This window comes from Heterocephalus glaber, unplaced genomic scaffold (assembly GCF_053883595.1).
Source record: "Heterocephalus glaber isolate CG9 unplaced genomic scaffold, H.glaber_assembly_v1.0 deba00000281, whole genome shotgun sequence".
Classification (NCBI taxonomy): Eukaryota; Metazoa; Chordata; class Mammalia; order Rodentia; family Bathyergidae; genus Heterocephalus; species Heterocephalus glaber.
In genome coordinates, this window is record NW_028258139.1 from 22,286,795 (window position 1) to 22,312,226 (window position 25,432).

The 25,432-nt window shown below is 50.2% G+C and overlaps 1 protein-coding gene across 2 annotated transcripts in view; it reads right to left on the minus strand.

The window, feature by feature from the left end:
- Positions 1-18,032: 18,032 nt before the first annotated feature.
- Tg (thyroglobulin) overlaps positions 18,033-25,432 on the minus strand; it is a 219,261-nt gene continuing 211,861 nt past the window's right edge. For both annotated transcript variants that reach the window (XM_087187454.1, XM_087187453.1), the window contains 3 exons: positions 20,435-20,569; positions 18,926-19,116; positions 18,033-18,245 (listed from right to left, as the gene is read on the minus strand). In XM_087187454.1, coding sequence (XP_087043580.1) covers positions 18,127-18,245; positions 18,926-19,116; positions 20,435-20,569 — 445 coding nt within the window. In that variant the 3' untranslated portion in view covers positions 18,033-18,126. The remainder of the gene's footprint in view (positions 18,246-18,925; positions 19,117-20,434; positions 20,570-25,432) is intronic.

Below are 25,432 nucleotides of genomic sequence, written 5' to 3' on the forward strand. Positions count from 1 at the left end.
AGCCTCTGAGATAAGAATTTGTCTACAGCATGCTCGAGGGTGCATGCCTGTAATCCCAGCATTCTGGGAGGCTGAAGCAGGAGGATTGCAAGTTAGAGCCCAGCCTGGGCAACTGAGAATATGTCTCCAAAAACATATAAATAAATAAATAAACAGGACTGGTGGTGTAGCTCAGTCCAAAGGCCTTGGACTAATTCCCCAGTACCATTAAAAGAAAGAATTTGGGTACAAGGGATTGTTTGGGAGGTGATGCAGGAAATGGCACCAATGGACTAAGGAAGTGAGATGAGGTCCTGGGGAAAACCAGTCAGGGAACAATGTTAACCCACAGTGGCGGTGACCACGGCTGTGGAGGTCCAGTCCCCGAGGTCTGCATAAAGATGCACATGGCTCAGAATAACCGTACCCAAGGCAGGAGGGAGCTGGGGGAGGTAGCAGCCGGCTCCCTCTCTGTCAGGGCTGAGGGTGGCTTCTGGGGGCTGGTGTAGGAGGACAGTGCTTCCATGTCACCTTGTCTAATGAGCAGGGCCAGGTCTCAGCCGGGCCAGACATGTGCCCTTTACCTGCAGAAGGAGGCTTCCATCCCAGCTCTGCCACCTCCTTGTTAAATACCCAGGTGACTCCTTTCTTCTGTCTGAGCCTCAATTTCCCTATCTGTAATGGGAGCAAATGTAGTTTCCCACAAGGTTGGAAGGGAGGTTTGATGAAATAATGCATGCCAAGCAGCCCACCCAAAGTTGGCTCCCTGAAGAGATCAGTTTCCTGTGTTGCCACTTAACTGTTCTTGGTCCCCTTTACTGGGTTTCCATGATCTTTTCAGCCCTTGGATGCTAGGACAGCTCAGGCCCCAGCTCTCAGGCTTCTCCCTCCCTAGGGCACACCCTCAGGTGAGCTCATCTGGCCCAAAAGCCTTGAGGTTATCTGGGGTGACCTTCAGCACTCCCACACTCGGGCTGTGTGGCCCAGCTTCGAGATGAGATCTGAGCACTTTCCACAGCTGCCATCATTGCCTGGACCAGCCCCTTGTGGCCTTTCACTTGGCTCATTGCCACAACTTCTCCATTAGCCAGCTTCCCCATACTGAGACCCAATACCCGGCCCCTCCAGCTTAAAGGAGGAGAGGTTTAACTTGGCTCACAGATCAAGGGATTCAGTCTCTGGCTGCCTGGGTCCAGGCAGGAACATCATGCCAGAAGAGTGTGCTGTAGCAAACATGCTTAGTTCATGACAGCTAGAAAGCAGAGCAAAGGGGGAGAACCACGCCAGATTAGGAAGGGGTGAGGAGAAGTCAGACATAGACCCCAAAGTCATGCTGCATGACTACCTCAACATACCCAAAATGTGTTTCAGCAGTCTGCTGGGCATCTCTTAATCCAATCAAGATTGACCATTAACATATGGTGATTAATGGTCACGACTTCCTGTCTTTATGTACTGCTCTCTGTATAGTCTTTTCTTTACGAAACAAAACAAACAAAAAACCTCAGAAGGATCTTTTCAAAATCAAGTTGGATTGTATACTCCACTCAGAATGCCCTAATGCCTTCCCCTGTCACCCAAAGAAAAGCAACGTCTTCCTGTGGGAGTACAAAGTGACTGGACAGCTTGACCCAAATCTTAGATCCCGCCTTCTTCCACTCCCCCTCCTGCTCACTCTACCCCAGTGACTGGGAATGCTAAAATAGTCCCAGCACCCTCCTGCCTCAGGGACTTTGCATCCACTGTTCCTTCTGCCTGAACGATGCTCCTCTTGTCCACATGGCTTGCTCCGCTTGCTTCAAGGCTGCTTAATTGTCACCTGATCGGGTTGGTCTCCTTCTCCTCACCCTGCTTTGCTATCTTTTAGGGCACTTAGAGCCATGTAGTACCCTACAAAACTTCTGTACTTATTCATTGTCTTTCTTCAGCCCCCCAACCCCAATAGGATGTGACCCCAGTTCTTGTCAGTTTCCTGCCCGTTCTTGTCACAGACACATTCCAGAGCAGTGGCTGGCATGGCATTTGCCAACCCATTTGTATAATGAGTGTGTGGTATGGTGATTAATAGCTTGACCTCAGGGACCACATGCATTAATTCAATTTTTATTTCTGCACCTTTCTATCTGTTACCTTGTGCACATTGCTCTTCCAGATCTTAGCAGCCTGATCTGTAAAATGGTGATGGTGGTGGGGTTGTGGTACATATCTGTTCACATTGTTCTGTGTGGTGATGAAATAAGATGAATCAAACCTCAGATAATGCTGAGCACATAATACATTCTCTTCAGAAGAAATACTATTTTTTTTTTAAGGTTTCACTTTCAACTCCGCCTTTGGGGACGTCACAGATATTTTAGTGGAAAATTGAAAAAGCCCATGACATATAGCAGATGTAAGAAAAAATGATACAAAGTATATGTAAAAAATTAGTGTAATTATGTGCTTGTACACACACCCACAAATGGAGGCAAAAGGCTAGAAGAAAATACATCAAAATATTTACAATGTCTATTTTCGGAATGTCTGAAGGGACTGTGGGTGATGCTCAGACGTCTTAAAAATTCATATTATTTTTACATTTAAAATTCTTCCATAAAGAAAATTTTTAAAATCAATGAACACATACAAAGAAAAAGTGAGGACCCTTGATAAAATGTGGCTCTGACACAGGAGCACTCGCTAGACAAAAGCTTTACTGCTCACAGTTCTGCTTTCTCGAGTCAGAGAATTTACACTTTTCCTGACAAACCTGAGCCTATTTCTCCAAAACCTGCTGTGTGTTAAGGAGCCACTTGTCTATGTTGAGGCAAAGCTTCTTCCCCAGGAACTTTCCCATGCCTCTGGGGATCGAAGTGTACAGTAACCAGAAATAACGGGAAGTATGTACTCCAAGTCCAGCAGTCACTGGTTTTCCTGGAGTAGCCAAAGAACAGAGGGTGGGGCAGGGCACAGGGCTTAGTCCAGGGCTGGCTCTCTCAACGGGAGAAGCCCTCCTGACTGCAGTCTCCCTGCCACGCTTTCATGAGAGACCAGATCCCGGAAGAGAGCACGTACATCAGGTACAGAGCTGGAGGACACATGGGGACCTGACTCTCACCCATCCCAGCCTGGAGATCTCCAAATTCAGAGGCACCTGGTACAAGGAGGCAAGGGAAGGGTCTTTCCTGTGTGTCCTCTCCAAAGGGACTGCCTTTGTACTCACAGTGACTCAATGTGTCAAATGTCTCAAGTATTGTTTTCTGTTTCCAAGAAAGACAGGGCCTCCAAGTAGACTGTAAGTTGTGTTTCTGTTCATCTGTTTTCTTCACTGTGAAATTCACCAACCACTGTATTAACTAATAACCAGAGGTTTCCCCCAGAGATGATAAGCTCCCTAAGGGTTTTCCAGGTAGAAATAACACAACTAACTGGTAGGCAGCAACATCTGTTTTCTCTGGGTCCGTCCTTGCCTTCAAGTGGCAGAACCCCTACGGGTCCTGTTTGAGTCCACTCTAGGTTACCCTGGTTGACCCATGGGTGTCCCTGGAAGCTGGCAGCAGCTGCACCTCATGCCAAAACCGAGGGCAGATGAGGAAGGGATTTGGGGGAGTGGGAGAACAGAGACTGGGAGAGGAAATTCAAGAAGATGGGAGGCTGTGTCCAGTCTTCCTTTTGCTCATTTTATGGTCCACAACACTCTAGAAGAGGGGGCTACAGGCACAAACAGGTCATTTATTTACACAGATGCCATGGCTGATTTGGGAGGGAACTTCTTTGGTGTCTGGAGCAGCACGGTTCTGAAGGAATGAGCGGGGGTGCTTGGAGCCTGTGGAGGTGCATGAGGCGGATAGGAGTAACTCCTCTGTGTGGCAATAGTAACCCCTGCCAGAGGCAAGGCACTGGCTGGTTGGCAGACGTCAGCCTGTCAGCCGCTTGCAGGTTATAAATAACCAATACAGTGATGGTAGCACCCTTCAGCAGAATATCAGGGCCCATTCTTGCAGAAGGTTGGTGCTATGGAAGGGCAAGCACTAGAGCTGAGAGCAGATGAAGGGCGATTGAAACGCGAACCTGAGGCAGCCATTTTGTCATTGGTCTAGGATGAAGCAAGATGGTGGCAAGAGACAAGATGACACCTGTGTGCTGCTGAGTGTGCTGTGCATGCTCAAGTTTCACCTTGTGCCACCCACAAATGGGTGGACACTCATCCCAAGGTAGGGGAGGGAATCAATCAGACCAGGGAAAGGGCTCAGGCTGGACGAGGTGCCTGGTTCCTTGGTATTACAAAGCAGACAATTTAATGTTTTCTGTGTTGGACATAGTCTGTCTCCAGAGGTAAGGTTGCCATTTTTACAGGACTCGGAGGTGATGAGTCCCCCAGAGAATGCAGGTAGAGAGCAAGAAATTGGTAACAGAGAGAAGTGGTCCCAGCAACTTATAGGATGTTCAAAGTACTCTCCAGGGACCCCTGGGTACAGGCAAGGAGGGTGAGGTTGGGGAGATCTTTGGACACAGAATCATAAATCACAGAGTGAGCTGTATTCCAGGGTGAGGGCCAGCCAGGAGGGAGGGAGTGGAGTGACAGATGTAGGGAAAGGTCTCCACACCCCAGCCCCAGCTTTGGGGGGGGCGTCGGTGTTCAGAGGCCCTGCCTGTAGGCAGATTTGAGTATGGGACACACTATGGTATGCAGCAGGCGTGCAGGCTTTCAGAATGAGTCAGTCACTGGCTGCTCACAGTGGTATTTTCCACCCTGGCCATATGGGCTGATTCTGAGCTTCAGAGGAAACCACTTGGCAAGAGAGAGCTGAGAAATCTTAAGTCATATACAAATTTCTCCCTCTCCCACACTCCACCCGCCCGCCAGGTCTGGGCTACATGAGCACTACGTACCACCTCCAGGCCCAGCACATAGCAGCTCACACACACGCGCACACACTCATCCTAGACCAACACAGGGAAGCGTCTCCATACACATGTGTGTGCACACGCATACACATGACCTCCAATCCTAGCACACTGAAACCCTCTCCCCCAACACACAAAGGGATAGATGGTTCACTCACCCGCTGATTCACTGTGTGCTGTGTAGGAGGAAGAAGCCATAAAACATGGAAACAGTGGGGAAACTGCACTGGAGATGGGATGCTCCCCAATACCAGCACTGTAGTTGGGGTGGGGCAGGGAGGAGGCATATTAAGCACACACTGAGGGACTACTGTCATTTCAAAACCTCTGCGATTTCCTCGTGGAACTAAAGGTAGAAAAGAGAGTAAATAGCATTTTAGTTTAGAAAAGTGCTGCAATAGGTCTTTGGATTCTTTAAGAAAAGCCAGTTTCTCTACTTTGCCCTATTCAGGACATGAGACTAGGCCCTGTGGATGAAGGTGACTTACCAGATAATGTAAAAGAAACCTCAGATTTTTCTGATGGACTGAGGGAGAGAAAGGTCAGGATCTGGGAGCAGGAGAAGCAAAGGATATAGGAACACTTCTCAGTGAGAGTGCACAAACCAGTGGGGAGAAGGAAGGGAGACGAACATTGTTCAGTGTGCTACAGTGGCCCAGAAATCAGAACGGGCTAGGGTCACACAGAGTGCTTTCCTGCTGTTTTGTGGATTGTGTCCATTACCTTGCCCCTGAGTGACAGTCTGCCATGCAAAACGCAGGGCTTGGGAAGCAGGCAATGAGAGGGAAAGCCAATGAACGCAAGCCATGTCGGGAAGAAAGCGGTGCGCAGGGGAGCATGCACACGGAGGTGCTCTGTATGGCAGTCTGGAGCACAGAGAACACAGGATCGGCCTATCGGGTACACATGCGTCCTTGCTGGGACATCACCATCAGCAGACTCGGATGAATTCCATGCCACAGGCCCGCACTTGATTTCTTCCTAAAGAGAAACTTCAAGAGGAGAGGGCAAGCGAAGGTAAGGGGATCCCTATTCTCCCACCTTCCCCTTCCCCCTGGTTGTATGAGCTGCTGAGACCAGGAGGTCTGCATCTGGGTGCCAGTGATTCACAGCTGTGGCCCCGTGGGACCAGCTGCACCATTACAGCTGAAGACCCATCCAGTGGGAAGTTCTGCTTGGGTGCAGCCCCAAAGGTTGGAAGGTGAGGCTCTTGGTCCAGGACAGCTCACTGTCCAGGCACCCCAGACTGAGATCCCAAGGCCATGTCCAGACAGTCTGTCTCACTGCTCTCCCTAGCATTCACAAAGAGGGCAGCGAGCTCCCTAAAGTATGAGGGATGGAAACTGAGGCCATTTGTTTTCATTAAAGGAGAACGTGACCACAGAAAAGGTTGGAGAGTGGGTAGAAATGAGACCATTTTTACAGGCTCTACAGCCCCAGAAGATGACTTTGCAGCCTTTGCACTGACCCCCTCCAGCTGAGAAGACAGACCTGTAACTGACTACGAGTCAGCAGCAAGTGATAAGGGGCAGCAGGCCATTTTCTGTGGGAGGGTAGAGAAGATACGGACCAAGGCAGGCTTCAGCAAATGGAAACAGAAGGAGGAAAAGGAGGTCACCCGGGAGAAGAGAGGCAGAGCACTCCAGGAAGAGCAATCTGTACAAGCAAAGGCTCAGAGGTAGAGTCAGCTTGGGCTCACATGCCCCTGTGTTCTACATTTTCTAGACCTCAGCAAGAAGCTCCACTGGAGTGCTGTTCTTTCTGGATCTACCCTACGCTCACTGTCTATGACCAAGGCTGAGGCCTCAGCCAGAAGTGCTGGCTTTGGGTGTCCAGCAGCCCAGATCCCCTCCTGCTCTCTCCTGTTTTCCTGAGGGTTGAGAGGGTAGTGGCAGGTGGTGCATTTCTGCATCATTAGAATCCGGACATTGAGCCGAAGACAGGAAATATGACTGCCACAGCCAGCAAGGTGCAGCTCTTTTGTCCTCAGAACAGAACTCGGTTGAGCACAGAGATGAAGAAGGCGGCTGTTATTTGGCTGGGGAAGCTGAGTCTTGCATCAGCTCAGCTCCGGTCAGATCATCATTGTGGCTGAAGTCCAGCCCTCACTCTACACAGCAAATCCTGACCCCAAGGGGCACCTGCATCCATGGAACATGAGTGCTCCCTGCATCAGCAGAGGCCCCGTGACCCAGGCCTAGGGGCACAGGTCCTGCCTGGCTCCTCGGTGGAGTCTGTGCCAGCTGCTTCTGGAGAAGGGACCTCACTTCCCTGCTGACTTGTGAAACACTGTGTGACACAGTGGGTGAGGGAGAAGACAAAATATCCTGGAGTTACTGTCTGAAAATGACTCAAGGGAGAACCGGGGGCCAGCTGTGTGACTATGGCAAGTGCTTCTGAGCCTCAGTGTCTCTGTGTGTAAATGGGAGTGAGAGTCTGTCCTCTGGCCCACCTGCCACGACAGCTCTGAGGATGGGTCGAGTGCCCGACACCCATAGCTGTACACACTCACGCAATGGCGGTATTAGTATGAGTGTCCTGGTGACCCTCTTGACCCTGGTGACCCCTGTTCCACCATGCCGATTCAATCCCAAACTTCCTGCCAGCCCCTCTGCAAGCCCTGATGATGTGCGTCCTCGCTCCAGGGCATGTGTCTACTGCTGACCGCTGGGGCACTGGTCCCTCTTCCAGCATCAGTCTCCAACTAGAAAATAGGGGATGGGATGGGATGGTCTCCAATGTCCCTTCACACCCTGACGTCCTATGAGAAATCACTTGATTCAAGACAATTCAGCCTGTAATGGTTCTATGTGGGGCCTTTGAAGCATCTTTATGGACCTCACGGAGGAGGTCAGACCAGAGCTGAGGAAGGGCCAGTGGTAGGGGCGGTCCGTGGGGTAATATATAGTGGTTTTGCATCCTATTTCATGCAGGCCTGTGAGCTAAGGAAGTAGTAATAGTGATAATTGTGATGAGGGGTGTGTGTGTGTGAGTCTGTGTGTGTAGCATTAAATACTCATAAATGGAGCCATTTACTTTTTCATGAATAATGAAAGAAACAAGGATTGCTCCAACTCTGGAGAAGAAACTGCCTGTATCAGAGTCGAGAGCTGCTCTTTCTGCTTCAGCAGTACTTTTGCCTGTTACAGATGTTCAAGGCCAATTTTGACGGTATAGAAGATTCTCATTCAAAAGCATCAGAATCTTACTTCTGCCAACCACACAAAATCCAGTCCTTGCTTAATACAGTGTGATTTAAAAAGGGTTTAGATGAGAAATTAATGATGTAGCCAATGCCCAGACTTTATTAAAATGTTTTTTAAAAAGTAGACAACAAAGAAGTCTATAGCATATGAGCCACTTTTATTCACACATGTAAATTAGATAAATAAATTCATATACATCGAATCTGAATCTGTGAGGACTATAGGTGAAAAAATGTACTATTGTGGGATTCATGCCAAATGAGTAAATTTTAGCTGTTTCATTGCCGAGAAAAATACCCTGTGGGAGGATGTGTGAGACGAAAACTATGTTAACTTGCTTCAGCAAATACTCATTTTACAGTGGTACAGGTCCTGTAAAATTGGGTTGTACACTTGAAACATGCCTGTAAGATTTGTTTTAATCAAATAGCTAAATAGCCCAGAAGGTCCTAATCTAAAACATCAGGAGCGACTCTCTGGGGCTAGAATTTGGGTGGAGTTATGTCTCCTTTCTCTTGTCTGCCTTGTCACAGTTCTAAATTTTCCATCACCCTAGGTTCTATTGCGCAACCCGCAGAGGGTCCCCTAGGCCATGGGGTGGGGCGACTGCAGGCCACGCTGAGCCTGCCCTTTCTCTTCCCTGCAAACAAACGTCAGAACCAACAGGGCCTGTGTTGTCACCCGGTGGGTCAGCTCATGGCAGTGGCCCTGACATCTCCTGCTGTGTGGCAGGGTGGCTCAGCTGGTGTACTGTGGAGGGGATTCCTGAAGGCCCCTCTGTCCCCTCCGCAGAGATGTGTGTCCCCTGCCTCGGTGTCCCCCATGTTGTGCCACCAGGAAAGCTCAAGAGGTTCTGGAGCTACAAAGGGGCAGCTGGCAAGAGATGCTGGAGCCCTGAGGCTGGGCTTTGCCCTCAGCCACTGCCCAGCTGCTTGACTCCTGCCTGCTGCTCCACAGCTGAGACAGTGGCTGGACCACAGCTTTATCCCTTGGCTTCACAGGAGGTTTCCAAGGGCACTCTGACCACTTCCAGCATCCCGTGCGCCACATCCAGAGGACCTTCTGCCTGGCGGAGGCCCCTGGAGCAGTCACGGGCCTGCCAGCCGATCCTCAGAGAGCCTGTGCCCCATACCTCCCGGATAGCAGCGGCAGCCCTCCTGCCAGACTGTTCCAGTCCGTATCCCTGTTACAGGGCCTGACCTGCAGGAGTTCTCACTCTGCTGGAATCAGAGAAATACGTACTCCACTTTCTTTTCCTGGGACAAGGAAATGCGGAATTTCACATATGGCAATACATGCCGTAGCTCAGTTCTGTGAAGATTCTCGCTTGATGCTGAGTGTGCCAATAAGCATACTCTCTGCCTCCAAGCCCTTCTCCTCTTTCTGGACAGCTTGGGGTGCTCTGGCCACCTCCTTAAATGTCCCCAACTTCAGGGCCTCACTGGAGAAGTGCTCCAGGCCGAGCCTGAAGATGGTCCTTCGCCTCCTGCCTACTCCCTTTCTCCCCATAGATTAGAGTCTGTTTGACTAATATTGTAGACCCTGGATGGCACGGCTGAGGAGACAGCTACATTGTATCCTTCCCTGTTCCCTTCCTGCGCATGCCCCGTCATGAAACAATCACGCTACATTCCACCTAGGCCACGTGGGCCACATAGCACTATTTGCCCCGCCTTCTCTTCCTGTTTGCTTCCACTATAAATGAAGAGCATGTGGTGCTCCAGGCGGCCATCAGCTCCCAACGAGCTATGGTTCCCCCTGGTTCCAGCTCTCAAGAGTGATCTTGGTCTCTTTGTCATCTTCTTCATCTCCCACTGCTGTCCCTGGCTTAGGACCCTAAGCTGTGCGGGTTGTGGCAGGGAGGTGGCCAAGGAGGTTCCTAATGGCTCATCTGCTTTGTGTCCTCGGTCTCCCTGCTCATCCAGAGGCCACAGGGCTCTCTGGAGGAGGCAGTGGGAAGACCAGGCAGCTGGTCTTGGTTTTTGTTTTTTTAGCCCAACTGACTAAGCTTTACCGTATCTCTGCCTAAATCATCATGCACCAAAACCTTTGACTCAATTTCAACGCTTGCAGGCCAGAAAGAAGGTGGAAAAGAATGGCAGATTCTGCTTTTGTGACATGTGAAACCACAACCTGAGGACCTTGACCCCAAAGTGTTTGCCCATAACCTACCTGAGATATGAAAGTTCAAGGTGGGCCTAGGGCAAGTGCTGTCTCTACTCCCTTGCTATCACCACCAGCCCTGCAGTCCATCCAGTGGCTGTGCGGTGTGACCAGTAGTGAGGAATGCTACTCAAGGAGATGGGCTCAGCAGAGCAGTACAATATGGAGCTTGTAGAACCTTTGGGGAAATTCTTGCTTCTGGAACATTATTGGGCTGCCACTGTGTGGGGATATGCTTAGTTCTGATACATCTCCCCACAGTGTCCCACCTCAGAAGACCTGGTCTTAATATGCTGGCAGTGTAGGGGCTTCAAGCCTCAGGGGCCAGGGATCTTAGTAGTCATCACAGTGACCTGAAGATGGATTGATGGATCTAGGAAAGAGGAGGGGGCACTGGGGTGAGCCTGACATCAATGGTGGTGATGAACGCTTCCGTCATCTTGCTAAGTGCCTAGATGAGCCAAGAGGTTGGTGCCTCTGATACCTTCGTAGTCTGAAGGCTCCTGTGCCTGGCGTGTAATCTATCACAGATTTAATGGCTTAAAAGAATTCTTTTGTGGAAGTCAGAAGTCTGATGTGATCAGGCTGCAGTGAATTTGAGGTGTCGGTAGGGCTGTGTTCCTTACTGGAGGTGCCGAGGGATAGTCACTTCCTAGCTCCTTCAGTTGGTTGGCAGAATCTGGTTGCTTGTTGTGGGACTGAGGTCCCCATCTCTTTGCTGGCTGTCAGCTTCCGAGGGCCTCTTTCTGGTCCTTGTGTCTAGCTCCCACGTCTCAGGGCCAGGAGAGGGACATTGAGTCCTTCTTACGCTTGGGGTCTCTCTGCCTTTCACTCCCTGTGCATCTCTTCTGCCTCCTTCTTCTGCCTCTTCCTAGCCAGTGCAGATTCTCTGCTTTTAAGGGCCACATGTTTAGATTGGGCCCCAGCAACATGACCCAGAAATTCCCTTGTATTAAAGTCCCTAGCCTTAATGCAGAGTCCCTTTTGTGAGGTAGCAGAGCCTATTCATAGGTTGTGAGTATCTGAGTGTGGACATGCTGTGGGTCATTACCCCACCTACCATCCTGCACAAGAGATTTTGTCCCCCTGTGCCCCAGGCAGGAACTCTAAGCTTCATTTTCTCCAAAAGATCCACTGAGTGCTCACTGTGAACCAGGTGCATCTCTGCGTGCTCAGGAACCAAATGAAATGATCAGCCTGCCACGGGGAGGTGGGAAGAAGACGAGGGTGAGGAAAAGATTGACATCTGTTGAGCACTGCTGTTGTCAGGCACATCTCTCACATCCACTCTAATGCTCACAGGGCACCCCAGTGCATCAGGGAGGAAGCAGAGGTTCAAGGACTCAATAAATTGGCCAAGATCATCTGGCTTCTCTAACATACAGTGAAGACTCACTCTTTCCTTCCTAACTCTCCATATTCCTAACATCAGGACACTCCAGAGGTACAGGTATACCTCAAGAGGGAAGCTGGGACCAAGCCTTGGACCCTCCCTGCTTGGAGACACTGTCCTTCCTCTTCCAGAAGGAGGCTGCCCAGGACTAATGTCCCTCTAGGGACTCACCCCAGGCTGTTTGTGACCTTCCTGGCGAAGGGCATGGGGTTTCCGGGGCTGCTGGAAGGGGCAACTGGTGGTTTTCAGTTTCCGACTTGGGCACTCACATTGCTCTGAAGAACCGGGAAAGACACTGGGTGAGCTGAATTTACATGTTCTGGCTCTCCTTCCTCTTTTGAATGACCTGATGTATTTATAGCTTGTCCTTCAAACAGCAGTGAGCTGTGGCCTCTGCCTTCTGACTGTATCTTGCAGTGAGCCTGAGACAGATTAGGTGCTTCACGCAGACTGTGGAACAATGCAAAGGGGCTGTGGTGAAAAGCCAGCGAAATCCAGATGAAAGGGCTGGGTCAGAGATAGGAGCAGCTAGCGTTCTGCGGCCCTCGCTTCTGGAGCAGTTGCAGCGCGCAGGTCTTGCAGTGTGCTTTCATGTACTCTAGTACATTCACTGCTCACAGCACCCCCAGAGTGGAGATCGCTAATGGCATGCTCGGAGACGATGGCCAACTTCCAGGAGGGCAGAGCCAGGAAGGTGCAGTGTCCGGCTTCAGAGCAGGTGGACCCTCTGCAACACAGGACACTGCTCCTTTCCTCGCCACCAGGGACCCACAAGACTCCAAGGACATGATTTTATTTTATCCTCACAATGGCTCTGTCCTGCTGGTCACTTTCTCTCTTCATTTTGCAGTTTAACAAACAAACCAAGCTTAGAGAGGCTGAGGAGCTGCCTTGGGCCATGGTGAGGATGACCCTGGGGAAGGAGGGGCTCGTTCCACTCATCAGCCAGACAGCATAGATGCCTCTCCTCAAGGAGGGGACCTAAGCCGCCTTCTGCCCATTATTCCCGCCCCGGCTGGGAGCATAAGTAACTCAAAGAATATCTGGAGACAGCTGGATGAGGGGAAGAAAAGCAGGGAGGGCTTAAGTTCCATTCAGAGGGCAGGGAGACTAGATGAGCCCCAGCTTGAATAAGGGGCGTGAGGAGGAAGAGAACAACGCTAGAGTATCATAGAAAACAACCAGCAAGAGCCTTGGATGACTACTGGCTCCCCTCACTTTTCAAAATACACAACCCGTAGGCTAGTGACACCGACAGAGCCCAAGTATTGGCCATGGCCCTGAAAGTTGTTGCCAAACCCATGGCTCATCTGTCCTGACTAGGGCCACCACTCACTTTCCCACCTCTGGAGCCAGAACATCAGCTCACATCAAAACCTTTGAGGCAGGGCTGTAGGGTTCTGCCTTAGATCTGCAGTCTTGCTCAGGAGGAAACTAGGGTGTTTAGTCAGGCGGAGGCAGGGTGGATTGTAGAGGAAGGGACAGAGGAGAGGGGACACATGGGAGGGGAGGTTGGAACAGAAGGGAAGGTTAAGTTAGGGAAGATTGGGTTAGGGAAGGTTGGGTTAGGGAGGGTTGGGTTAAAGAGTGTTTGGTTAGGGAGGTTCTGTTAGGAAAAGTTGGGTCAAGGAGAGTTGAGTTAGGGAACGTTGAGTTAGGGACTTTTAGGTTAGGGAAGGTTAGATTAGTTAAGATTGGGTTAGGGAAGGGGAAGCAAGGGAAAGGAAGGGAAGGGAAGGGGAGAAAGACGGGGAAAAAAGCACTTATAAATATTAAGAAGAAGCAAAGCTTCCCTGTGCTATGGTCCATGCAAAGACTGCTCTAAAATATAGCAAGATTTTTTAAGCAAGGCACAGAATATAATGAAAGAGAATCTTTAGCTCTTGAGGTGAGGAATATTCCTCTTGGATGCCCAGGGTGTGTACCATAGACCAGTAGGATATGAAGTGAGTCCCAGAAGGCTACTTGTCCTATGAGCTGTAGATCTGAAGTCTTACTAGAGTCAGAACAGCTAGAGGTTTCCGGTTGCTAGAATTGCCCTGTGGACCTGGAGGGTTGGTGAGGTCTCAGGACAAAATGAAGCCAAGAGTGTGAACAGTCAAAATGAAAAGGTGCAAACGTGGGAGGCCAGACAGACAGAGATGGGTGGGGGGAGCTCTGGAATGAAGATGCAGATGTGGTCCCCATTCACATAGCAAGCTAAGAAGTCATTCCAAAACTGATGGAAAAAGAAGAAGATTTTGGTTAGGATTGCAAAAGTAACCAAAAGAAGAAGTAGAATCATACTGTTACCCAATTTGTGGAGGCACAGGAGGTAGATGACCTGAGAAGAAAGTCGACAGGTCCAGTGTAAAGTCGACAAATCACAAACACAAGTAAACTCACAGAGTTATAGAGGTGAGTGGACTAAGATGGAAAGTGGTAAAACAGGTAGAGATTGCTTCTGGAGAACAGGATTATAGTGACCGAAAGACCACAGGAAATGACTTCTATCCAAAGGTGTTATTCATTGGAAACTTAGATTGGTGAGCTCTGCCCTAGATCTAAAAGTCTCAAAAACTTGGGAACAGGAATCTGTGTTCTTGATGAGCCACTCAGTTGATTTGTACGTCCTCAGCCTGGTCCAGGAGCCACTATCTGAGCCCCAGGATGCGTTGGGAGGAGCTGTTTCTGTCTTCCCAGTTTTGCTAGGCTCTGGCGAGTTCCTGGCCTCTCAGATTCCCGATGCCTTTGTGGGTGGGAGTGGGGGCAGTAAGGGTGTCTAGCAACTTCCCATGGAGAAGATCATGGGTCTCATTTTCCTGCCCTCAGAGATGCTCCCAGCTCAGAAGGAAGTGGACTCATGACTGGGCTTCCTGATAATTTCTACATTTCCTTCTTCTTCCTGTTTCAGGATGTACTCATCTTGCTGGCCACTCTGGTTCCCCATGTGAGAAGATGCCTCACTCACCTGACTTTGAGTGACCCCAGCCTTGGTACAGGGTGTGCTGTGACCTTTTTGAACTTTACAGATGGAGGGAAGTTTATGATCTCTTCATGCCTTTGTGGCTGCTCAGATGCACAAATGGTTGCTCAGCTCCTTTGGTAATGAGCCGTGTAGTTCCCATGATGCCAATGGAAGTCTCTGCAGTGCACAGAGAAGAGCACTAAGTGGGAATCTGGAGCCCAGAGCCCTAAGCCAGCAGTGACGTGGCTGGCTGTGTGGACAAGGGGTCGAGCGTCCTGCAGCTCAAACGCCTTAGTTTTTCTGAGAGCTGCGCCAGGGCAGGGCCTTGATGGCCTGGCCTCTGGAGTCCTCTTATTTGTACCCTTGCCTCTCACAATGTGTACATGGTAGGCATGGCAACCCTGCTGCTCACTGCAAGGGCTTTGTGAACTGTACCTCGCTGTTTCTGTTCACATACATTAGCACCCTAATCAGCAGGGCAAATCTGCAAAGTAGGCATTATTATCAAGATGGGATGTTAAAATGGGAAGCTTCTATCTCAGGTTTTAAAGGTTGAGTACAAAACAATAGATGTTAACCAGTGGGCCCAGGCCATACACATGTGCAAGGATCACAAAGGGGTAATCAAAAACAATTCCTCCAACTTAGCCTATCACCCCAACCAACATCAGAACAGGTCCTGGTAAATGGGGGTTTTGATACTGGACTGGAGTGAACTTCTCATCACCAGAAAAAGACTGAGCTAGCTCTGCCTGAGGTTTGGTCCCAGGGAAGGATAAACTAGACATGGGAACACTGGTAATGATGCTTAGTGTTCTGTGGCTGCTGTAACAAATGACCACTATTGTATGGGCTGGAAGGAGCTACCCCTGTGTGATACAGTATACTGTCTTACAGTTCTGTAAGTGAGAAAATCTAGCCTGAATCTCAAGCAGGCCGAAATGAAGGTTCTTAGTGAGTGCATTTTTTCTGGTGGCACAAAGGGAAAATCTATGCTCTGGCCTTTGCTGGATTCTAGTGGCTGCCCATGCTTCCCTGGCCCACTTCCTCTATCTTCAGACCAGCAATGTTGGGCCAAGTTCTTGGCATGCTGTCCTCTCTCTCTGGTCCTCTCTTTCCCCTCCCTTCTGTACTTTTAATAACTCTTGTCATTACATTAGATCTGCCAGGATAATTCCTGATAATTTAAGGCCAGCTGATTAGCAACTTTAACTCCATCTGCAACCTTGATTTCCTTTTGCCATAGAGCCTGGGTTCTTCCTAAGTTCTGGGTATTAGGACAGGTTCACCTTTCGGGGCATTACCTGCCCTAGTGAGTACTGGTGGGAAAATAAAATATCTCCCATCTTAAACCATGGTAAATATTGTTCACTTGCTTAGTAAGTAAGTTAAATGAGCCCCCTCTACAGACAGTCTAGGAAGGTAAATTCAGAGAAAGAGTGGTGTCCACCATTGCCTGTGCATTGAGACTCAGGCCTGGGCCCCAGCCCCCAGAGATTCTGATCTATTCTCTGGGTCATGCATTAGCATTTTGTAAAAGTTCCCAGGCGAGTCCAGCAAATAGTCAAGACCAGTGTCTCAGTTACTTCTCTCATTGCTGAGACAAAACATTCAACACCCAAAGTTAGAAGAGGAAATGTTTATTTAGCTCATAGTTTATAGAGGTTTCAGTTCACAGTTGTCTGGCTCCAAGGCAGGGTGGCATGGCAGAGGGGCATTGCAGAGGAGAAACAGTTCATGGTAGGCAGAAGGCAGCAAAGCAGCAAAGTAGTAAAGGAGAAAGCAGCAAGTGAATAGCTTTTTTAATTCTTGGACCCCCTTAGGGGGAAGGTAGCACTCATACCCAGGTTAGGGCACCCTTAATCTTACCCAGAACCTGTACCAAACAAATCAGGGGACTAACTTAGTAATCACACACCAGCATCACACATTTAATTCAAGTATCACACACTCTAGAACTAGCCAACTCTGAAAAGCCCCACCTATGACTGCATGAGGCTTTAGGGGGACAACTAAACACAAAGCATAATAGCCAGAAAGACCTGGGGTCAAAAGAATTACTCCAAGTCATCCAACACTTGTATCCAAACATGCTTCTCACCTAGGGGTCCCTTACTTCAGAATCCCGCAACATGCAGGTGGGGAGATGCCACCTGTTCTTTCCTGGAGGGAAGGTTCCCCTGACCTGGAGACACAGATTGGTCTCTGGTCCTCCCCCTCCTAGTATGCATCTTGGCATATCATGAGCCTTTCTGGGCTTCATCCAACCTGCAGATCATTCCTGAGTTTTGTCTGAACTCAAGTGAGATTATGGGTGCAAACACATTTTGTGATGTGCCATGTGAATGACAGAGACTGCTGACAAATTCCACCTGCTTTAGAGAAAGAGAGAGAGAGAGAGAGAGAGAGAGAGAGAGAGAGAGATACAGGCACAGAGACAGAAAGAGGAAGTGGGGTGAGATTTTTTATTACTCTCTATGTGACATTTCTATATGCATATGTTATTTAGATTTCTCTCTGTATATTACTGTGTGTTTTCTTACTTTCTGATTACTATGGTGAGATGAATACTTTTACTTAAGGAATGTTGTATAAAATATAAAAGTATAATTATCACAGTGTTTTTCATAGTTTTCAATTCTATTACAAATAATAGCATGTTGTTCATGTTCTATGGATGTGATATCTACTCTAAATTCTGAGACTATCAAAACATTTTTAAATTCCTTCTTCCTCTGTTGCCTTATTAGTAACTGGCTTTGTTCTTCATAATATTATCAATAGTTGTTAGGTGTACAAATCAATGGCTTTCACCTCACCGTGGCGTTTCCATAAACAAACAAATCTTGCTTTGATTGCGTCCACCCTTCCTGCTGTCCTCTCTGGTCCTCCCCAGAGAGTTTACAAAGGTTTGTTTCACAGATGTGTCCCTTGGGAATGAGAATGAGGAAATTTGCTGCGTCTCCAGGAGCCCAAATCAACCAAAAGCTGCTGTTGTAATTGTTTCCTTGCACCTGCTCCCTGTCACCTTCAGGCAAGGCCATAGCGTCTGCTTGCCACAGGGCCCATGGATGTGTCCCTTCCATCTCCACTCTCTTGGCCTTGGTTCCAAGCTCATGGTCCCTGGCTAGAAGTTTGCACAGCTGAAACCTTCACTCTGGAACTGTCCTGAATAAATCTTTTCCATCACTCAGATTGGCACTGTCACTCGGGCCTACCCTCCATGAGCCCCCTTTTTCTATGTCACTGATTCTGCTTGCCTGACTTTCTCTCCTTCTAGAGGGGCAAGGCCCTTGACTCCTTAGCACCCAGAACAGGGCCTGGTACGTGGTAGATGCTCTATGAATATTTGTTAGAAAAAATAGCAGTCCAGGGTTTAAGCCCCAGGAAGATGATCATAATACAGTTTGGTGTGGCCCAAGAATCGCCTTAAATTCACAAATCAGGGTCACGGAAGTATTAATGCATGTGGACACTTTATTGAAAGCAAGTGGCTCTTCTAGAGAAAGAGTGACCACAGTGGACAGCATGGGTGAGGCCTCAGGGGAAGGTCACTTGCTGTAGCTCTTGGGACCTGGCTCCGGGAGGTCCAGGAAGTCTTGTTCCAGCTCAGACCCAGCCAACAAATTCTTATCTTCACTCCCTATTGACTGCTCGTCTAGGGCTCCATCTGAAAAAGAGGGGCAGCCAGGTTGGTCAAGGCCAGATCAGGGATTCTCTTCCCCAGTCCTTTTCCTTTGGTCCAGAAAGGTCCCAGCCTCCAGTGGTCATTCCCCACTAATGCCTCACAGACTTCCACCATGGTGCCAGCAGAGCTAAGAGCACCCACTAGGTCCTGTCTCTCACTTCCCCACCTTCCAGGTGCTTCTCAAGGGCATCAAGCTCATCACTACATTCTCGATACCTTTATTATGATTGCATTTCTCTCCTTACTACCTCTGCAACATTAAGTGGTAGGAGCACACAGTTTTCCCTGGGCTAGAATTGCCTGTCCAAGATTTCTATGCAGCTCTTGAAGGGCTACGAGGTTGAAGTTCAGAGTCCTGACCTCTCTTTTGTACCAGAGTTCCTGGCTAGGAGCTCACCACTCAACCTTCCACCTTCCTCTCCTTGGGCTCTCTCTCACTTACTTTGCTGGCCTCCATCAGAGCAGGAGGCTCTTGGCAAAAGGAGCCCCAGACAGCAGTCACGGGCAGGGGCTGGGCCATCAGCATCCAGTAACATGCAGGCCCCAGGCACAAGGCACAGCAGGCTGCGCACACAGCCAGTCAGCAGGTGCTAAGATCAACAGCCAGCACCCCACCCCACCCAGCTGTTCCCTGAACCCCCACCAGCCCTGGGCTTCACTACCTGTTGGCGCCTTCAGGGCCTGGATGTACTTGGACCAAAAGGAGCAGTCAGCTTGTTTCAGGTGCTGCCTAATGGGAAGCAGGGTGCTGAACTCCTGGTAGCTCTCTCCGCCGGTGCCTGGGACAAAGTCAGGCCAGGGGGCTGCAAACTCAGGTGCCTTCCGTGAGAACTCATGCGGGTAATTGGGGTTTCTGGGAAATGAGAGAAAAAAATGTCCTTAAGGAAACCTTGTCTCTCCTTTATCACGTGGGGTCCCTGCCTAGCTGCACCCAGTCTCTGAGGGCCATGTCACTTGTCTTGGAACACTGGGTGTGAATGCACAGATCTGACCCCGAGACTGGGACCCTAATGAGGCCCCAAAGCCAGAGGCATAAAGGCTCCCCGGGCTCACGGCTTTCAGGCCATTTCTGCAAGGGACAGATGTGAGTTTGTGATCCAGGAGGATCATGCAGGCCCTAGTGTTGGCCTTTGGTCTTTCTGGGTATTCAGGAGGCCATGGTGCCCTTTGGCCCTGACATCCTCTGATCTGGACACCATCTCGTCTCTGGGATGGTCTGGTTTTCCCAAGGCTCAGGCTGCAGTGTGGGCCCACAACTGAGAAAGCCACCTGCCACCCACGGGTCCCCTTCCCTCAGAAACAGCCCAGCAGCCCCTGCCATCCATCACCACCCACCCTGGCCCATGCCTCTCCTCCATCCAGAATGCTGCCTCCTTTGATCATCTCTCAAGGCCCAGCATAAATGTTCTTTCTCAGGGAAATATGTTCCACAACCCTAATTAGAACAAATGTCTTTTTCAACTCCCGCAGCAAACTACCAAAAGCTTCATTTTGCTTTGCTTCGAGCTATGCTTGGCTTTCATTTTTAGGTGTCAGAACCTTGTGGCTTTGCTGGATCAGGGCATGTTTTACCTGTTTACTTCCTGGGGTGGGGGGGGCTAGCACAGTCCTGGGGAAGGCGCACACATCCCACAAGAAGGCAGAGGGAAATCAAAACTAGGGGAGGAGGCAAGCAGAGGATCTGGGTGGTGAGGGAGCTGAGTGAGTGTCATGGAGACGGGGAGGAAGTGGCGTAGATCCAGAGGGCCTGCGGCTCACACCCTACAGGCTGTTCCTCCTCCCAGGGGTCTGCCCCCAGGGGTGATGGTCAGTCCCGGGACAGCTCTGTTTGTCACAGCTGGGATGGGTGCGTACCACTGGCATCTACTGGGCAGGGGCCAGGGCTACCATGTAACCTCTTACAACACTGGACGTGCACAGGCAATGACCCGGAAGGAGAGCCGTGAAATGTGGCTGGACCACAGAGGGGCTTGTTGGAAGCTCGTCATGAAGATTAATCTATACGAAGGTGTCTTGGCCAGAGAGGGAGATGAAACAGGATGGCCATGGCCAGTGATCCCAGCATCTAGGGAGGAAGGCTGAGTCCCCTGAGCAGACTGCGGCCTTTTCTTTTAGATGGAGGGGCAGGGAGGGGAGCATATGGCAGAGTTCAGGACAAGTGGTTCGCTCACCCCGATCTGATGAAGTTGGACAAGAACTGCATGATTTTCAGTGACAGGCTTTTCTCCTCCAGGGAAAACTGCCCCTCATAGGCAGGGTAGAAAGGAAGCCCAAAGGCATACTGAACATCCGCCAGCAGGTCCAGGCTGGGAACACAGAGGAAAAGAAGGGGCAAAAGTTAGGGGAATAGTATACCACTGGAGAAACCCACATTCTTCCCGAAACAAAGACTTTCCCACTTTGCGTCTTGTTTAAGATTCCTGTGAAGTGCTCGGCATAGCTGAGCTTCCGCTTGGTCTTGAGCCCGATGGCCCATGGGGCAGATTCATGGCATGGGTGCCAGCCTCAGCTTGCCTGCGCTGAGCAACAGTACCTGGGAGCAACTTTCTGACAGAATGTCCTTTGACCACTTTCAAACCAGGTTCTCAGGGTATCCCTGAATATTTGTTTGCTCACCTATTCACTGACGCAAGTAATAAAAAGAACATAGGCGTCAAGCCTCTCCTCTTCATCAACCCTGTTCCCTATGTAACCAGCCCCCTCGCAGCTCCTCAGAGTGGGTGTTTATCCATGTAGCCCACCCTGGCACTTGCTGCAGGGTAGTTGTCCAATAATACACGCCAAGGCTGGACTGAATCTCTAGAAGGCAGCAGGCAGGGGGATAATGACTTGGCAGACAGTCCAAGGCTCCCATGGGCCAAGCCAGTGGTGACAGCTGAGGAGCCTGCATACTTTGGGTCCTGGGGGGACACTGGATGGTCACGGCGATTCCCCAGGAGAGTGTGAGGGTGGAAAAGCTGGGAGGCCTTTTACAGAGCTGTGTAGTAAAGAATGTGGCTTTTCCCAAAGAGAGGTCTGGGAAATAAGTCCTGCCCAGTGGGAGTGCCTTTGTTGAAGGCGGAGGCCCGGCACATGGGATTTTAAAGGAGATGTGGCGGTGCCTGACAGTCTTCCGGGCTGCAAATGTGAAGCATGCATTTTAGCCCCAATAAAATTGTACACACCAAACTTAGGGGCACTGCTCTGTCCCATTACACATCTGTGCAGAGAGAAGGCCCTGTCCAGACCCACAGGGAGAGAACAATGGAGCGTCACATCTGGAACCTCCTGGGCTTGGCACCATACCTCTCTTCAGATGACTCAGCCTTTCCCTATAGTGAATCATTGCTATAGCACTGCTACTTTCCATGAATTTTGTGAGCCTTTTCAGTGAATAATTGAACCTGAGAGTGGCCTGGGAAAGCCCTGAGATAGCAGTTGGTGTCAGCAGTAAGAGAGATTTTGGGTGGAGACAGTGCCCCGTAACTTAGTAGCTGGCCTTCACACAGCCAAGAATCATCTCTCAATCTTACAGGTGAGGAGAATGGAGGCCAGGGAAGTTTCCTGATTTTCTCAGAAGCACCTAGGAAGTTGAACAGAAGAGCTGGATCAGAGCTGGCATTTCCAGGAAGCGTGACAGGGATGGAGTCAGGGCCCAGGCGGCCACGATTCCTGAGTCGCGCTGCCTCCCGGTCAGGCTGGGTGACCTCTGGCAAGTTACCTGGCCCGGACCGCTCCCCACTTCCTCGAGCGTGGAATGGGTGTACAGACACCTCCTCACATGGCTGCTGTGACCGTCAGGGTGAGCCGGTGTAGGCAAGGAGTGTGCTCAGGCCCTCCTCCCCTTCACCCCACCTGCCCATGGGCTCAGTGGCCTTTGAGGTAAGGGCAGGGCTCTGATGGGCATCAGGCTGGGTGCGGGGGACCAGGCAGGGTGGCTTCTGGATAAAGGCCACCTGCACAGACTCAGTCACATGGGTGTGGGCCACTGTCAGCACACGGTTGGCTCTGGCTGTGACTCAGGTGATCACCAGAACAGGGGGATGAGGACTGCTTCAGCGCAGGGCTGCAAAGGGGACATTTTGAGTGGAGAAGGCACCTTCTCGGATGGTGCTGCTCAGGCTGGACAGGTGTTGGGGCCTGATGCCAAGCACCTGGCTTACTGTGCTTCTGAGGGCTCAAGCCAGTCCCCTGTTATGTGTGGCTATGCATGTCATCACTGGGTGTGCATGTGACTGGTAGCAGGGTGCAGAATGGAGTTAAACCGAGCCAATCAGCTGAGACCTGGCCCTGGAACTTATTGACTCTCTCACTGTGGATGAGTCCTTTGATTTCTCTGTGATTGGGTTTTCCTCCTCATGAAGCACTAGATCAAATGAACTACTGCATGCAGCAGCTCTGGCTGCCACGGTGCCTTACAGGTCCTGCATGTCACTGTCCTATGCCATGTGCCTTGTGCTGAAGCCAAGCCTGGAAGGTACAGTAGGTAGGAAACCCTGGAAGACACGCATCGTGGTCAAGAAAAGCAACAACCAGAAAGCACAGGGCCTCTTTGCAACAGCACACAGCCACCCTGAGCCCTCCTGGAAGATGTTTCAGCTTCCGAAAGGGACCCAGAAATGGCAAATGCCACTGGAATTTGTAGGATCCTAGGACCCAAAGAGCTGCCACCTCTACTCCTTGTCTGTTTTTTTTCTTTATTTGTTTCTAATTAACTCATATTATATATATTTACCTTAAGTTTGCATATATTTATGGGGTACAAAATGGTGTTTTGAATTTTTTGCAGAACTAGGGATGGAACTCAGGGCCTCATCCATGCTAAACTGGCTCTGCCCAGCCCTGTTATGATTTTTGAGCGCAGTGTGGGTGATTAAGTTAATTATAATTTTATCTAACTTGTTTGTGATAAGAACATTAAACACACACTTAGTGATATTGAAATGTACATTGTCAGTTATTAGCTCTATTCACCGTGCTGTGCAACTGATCTTAAAATAAAAATCAGACTTCTTTCTCCTCTCTGACAGAGGCTCATCCTTGTCCATTGTGTCCTGCTCCTACCACCCCCAGCCACTGGGAGCCACTGGTCTACTCTCTGCTCACTCTGCTCCCGGCTATCTGAGCCCTCACAATGGCCCAGCTCTGTGGCAAACCACCGGCTCATGATTGGTGACCTTTGGGAAAGGACAGAGAACTCAATGGAACCATCTACACACTTCCTGGATGACAGCCCAAGACTCACAACAACCCAACATCATGCTAGAGACACAGAAAGCCAGTACTCAAACCCAAGTGCCCCAGGACCAAATCCATGTTGCATGTAGTCGCTCCCCCACGGGCAGGGAACTGAGGAACACTGAAAAGTCAGAAGGATGTATTTAGACCCACAGAAGGAAAAGAAAGGTAAGACAAAAATGTCACGGAAGTAGAATTTGTGGTTACAGAAAGAACAGGACTGACATAGACTAGCACTGGGTACTTTACAGGGTGCTGTCGCCATTGCTATGGCAGCAGGAACAGGCGACAGAGACCATTACTCCTTCCAGCAGTGCAGGCAATGGAATCAAAGTGGTCATTTTCCGGCTGAGGCTCCAGAACCATTCCATGGGGCAGCACTGGCCACAGAGCAGCCAGGAGGCCCCGAGTCTACACGGACCACATTCTGCTGTCTTCCCCACCGCCTGCCTGCCTTTCTCCTCAGTGGCACTTGCCCCACCCCTCACCTCGGGAGGCAGGTGAAGCAGCCTGCTTCCTGAGAGGCCATTCTGGGACAGTGGCTGAACTGTTTGCTGTTGCTGCATTAGGAAGTGGTCACAGCTCAGGGACTTCAAATAGCACAAGTGCCATCTTACAGTGCCAGGTTTAGAGGTCTAGGATGGATCTCACTGGGCTGCAGTCACAGTGCTAGCAGGCTGTGTTCCTTCCACAACCCTTGACCTGTTTATTCTGGTGTGTGCTTGGGGAGGAGGACACAAGTCTATCTTTCTTGCTGCTTCACTTTGAGGCTGTTCCCAGCAACCAGAGGCCAGTGGGGTCCCAAGTCCTCAGGTCGTGGGTCCATACCTCACACCTCTGTGACACACTCTTTGGCTTCCTGCTTCTACTTTTAAGGCCTCAGGGATTAGACTGAGCCTACCAGGATGGTGAGTCTCATCTGCAGACCCCTTTGCCACATAAGGTAAGGTATCCGAGGGTATCAAAGTTTAGGACTGGGACACTTTGAGGAACCATACTTGCCTTGTCTACTGTGCCCTCCAAAGAGAGCAGCATTCCACAGCATCCCCTGTGGCAGAGGAAGTAGGGACGAAGCCCTGAGACCACGGTCCTCAGTCAGAGCCCAGCACAGTCAGGTCATGATAAGAGGCACACGCTTCCTGGGCCTCTGTGTCCTTGTCTGGGACCTGCTGATGCAATCCCGATGCCCTAGTCCTTGATAAGGTTTAGCAATGGAACTTTCAGACCTCTGGCCCCGTTTCTGACTCATTTGCCCACTCTCTTTGCCTTTCCCGAGGGACATCTGCAAGGTTAAGTGTGAAGATTGTTAGTCCAGGGCCTCTGCAGGCTTTGTGTCTCCCAAAATTATGTGTGAGATGCTGTGAAACTGTGTCTATGTGCATCTGTATTTTTTTGGTAGTCCTGGGGAGTGAATCTGGGCCTTTTGCATCCGGGCTACATCCTCAGCCTTTTTTAGTCTTTGCTTTGAGACAGGGTCTTGGTAAGTTACTAAATTGCCCTGGATTGATTTAAAACTTGTCATCTGCCTGTCTCAGCCTCCCAGAGTGCTGGGATTATAGGAGTGCACCATCACACCCAGCTTATGTTCATCTTCCTCGAGAGATGCTTCACACACATTACCACCTTCTCCAGAAAGGCTGCCGATGGTGAGCTGGTGAAGGCTCAGGGGCTGGCCCTTAGTCGGGAGGGCAGGCTTCCTTACAGCATTTGCTGATTTCCAGATTGTAAATGCTTGCGTCACAGCCACATTCAAATTGTCAGTGACATCACTGAGCAGGGAGAAGGGAGGAGGCACACACAGGGGCTCTTGGGAACTGGGGCAAATCGTCTCCTCCCACTGCAGCCTTGGCCTCTGAAAGGCCAGGGGAGACTGTTCTTGGGGGGAAGCTCTGGCTTCCTGCCCATCCTGCATGTGTGACTGGGAGCTTAACGGGGACGAGAACTTCTGCCCG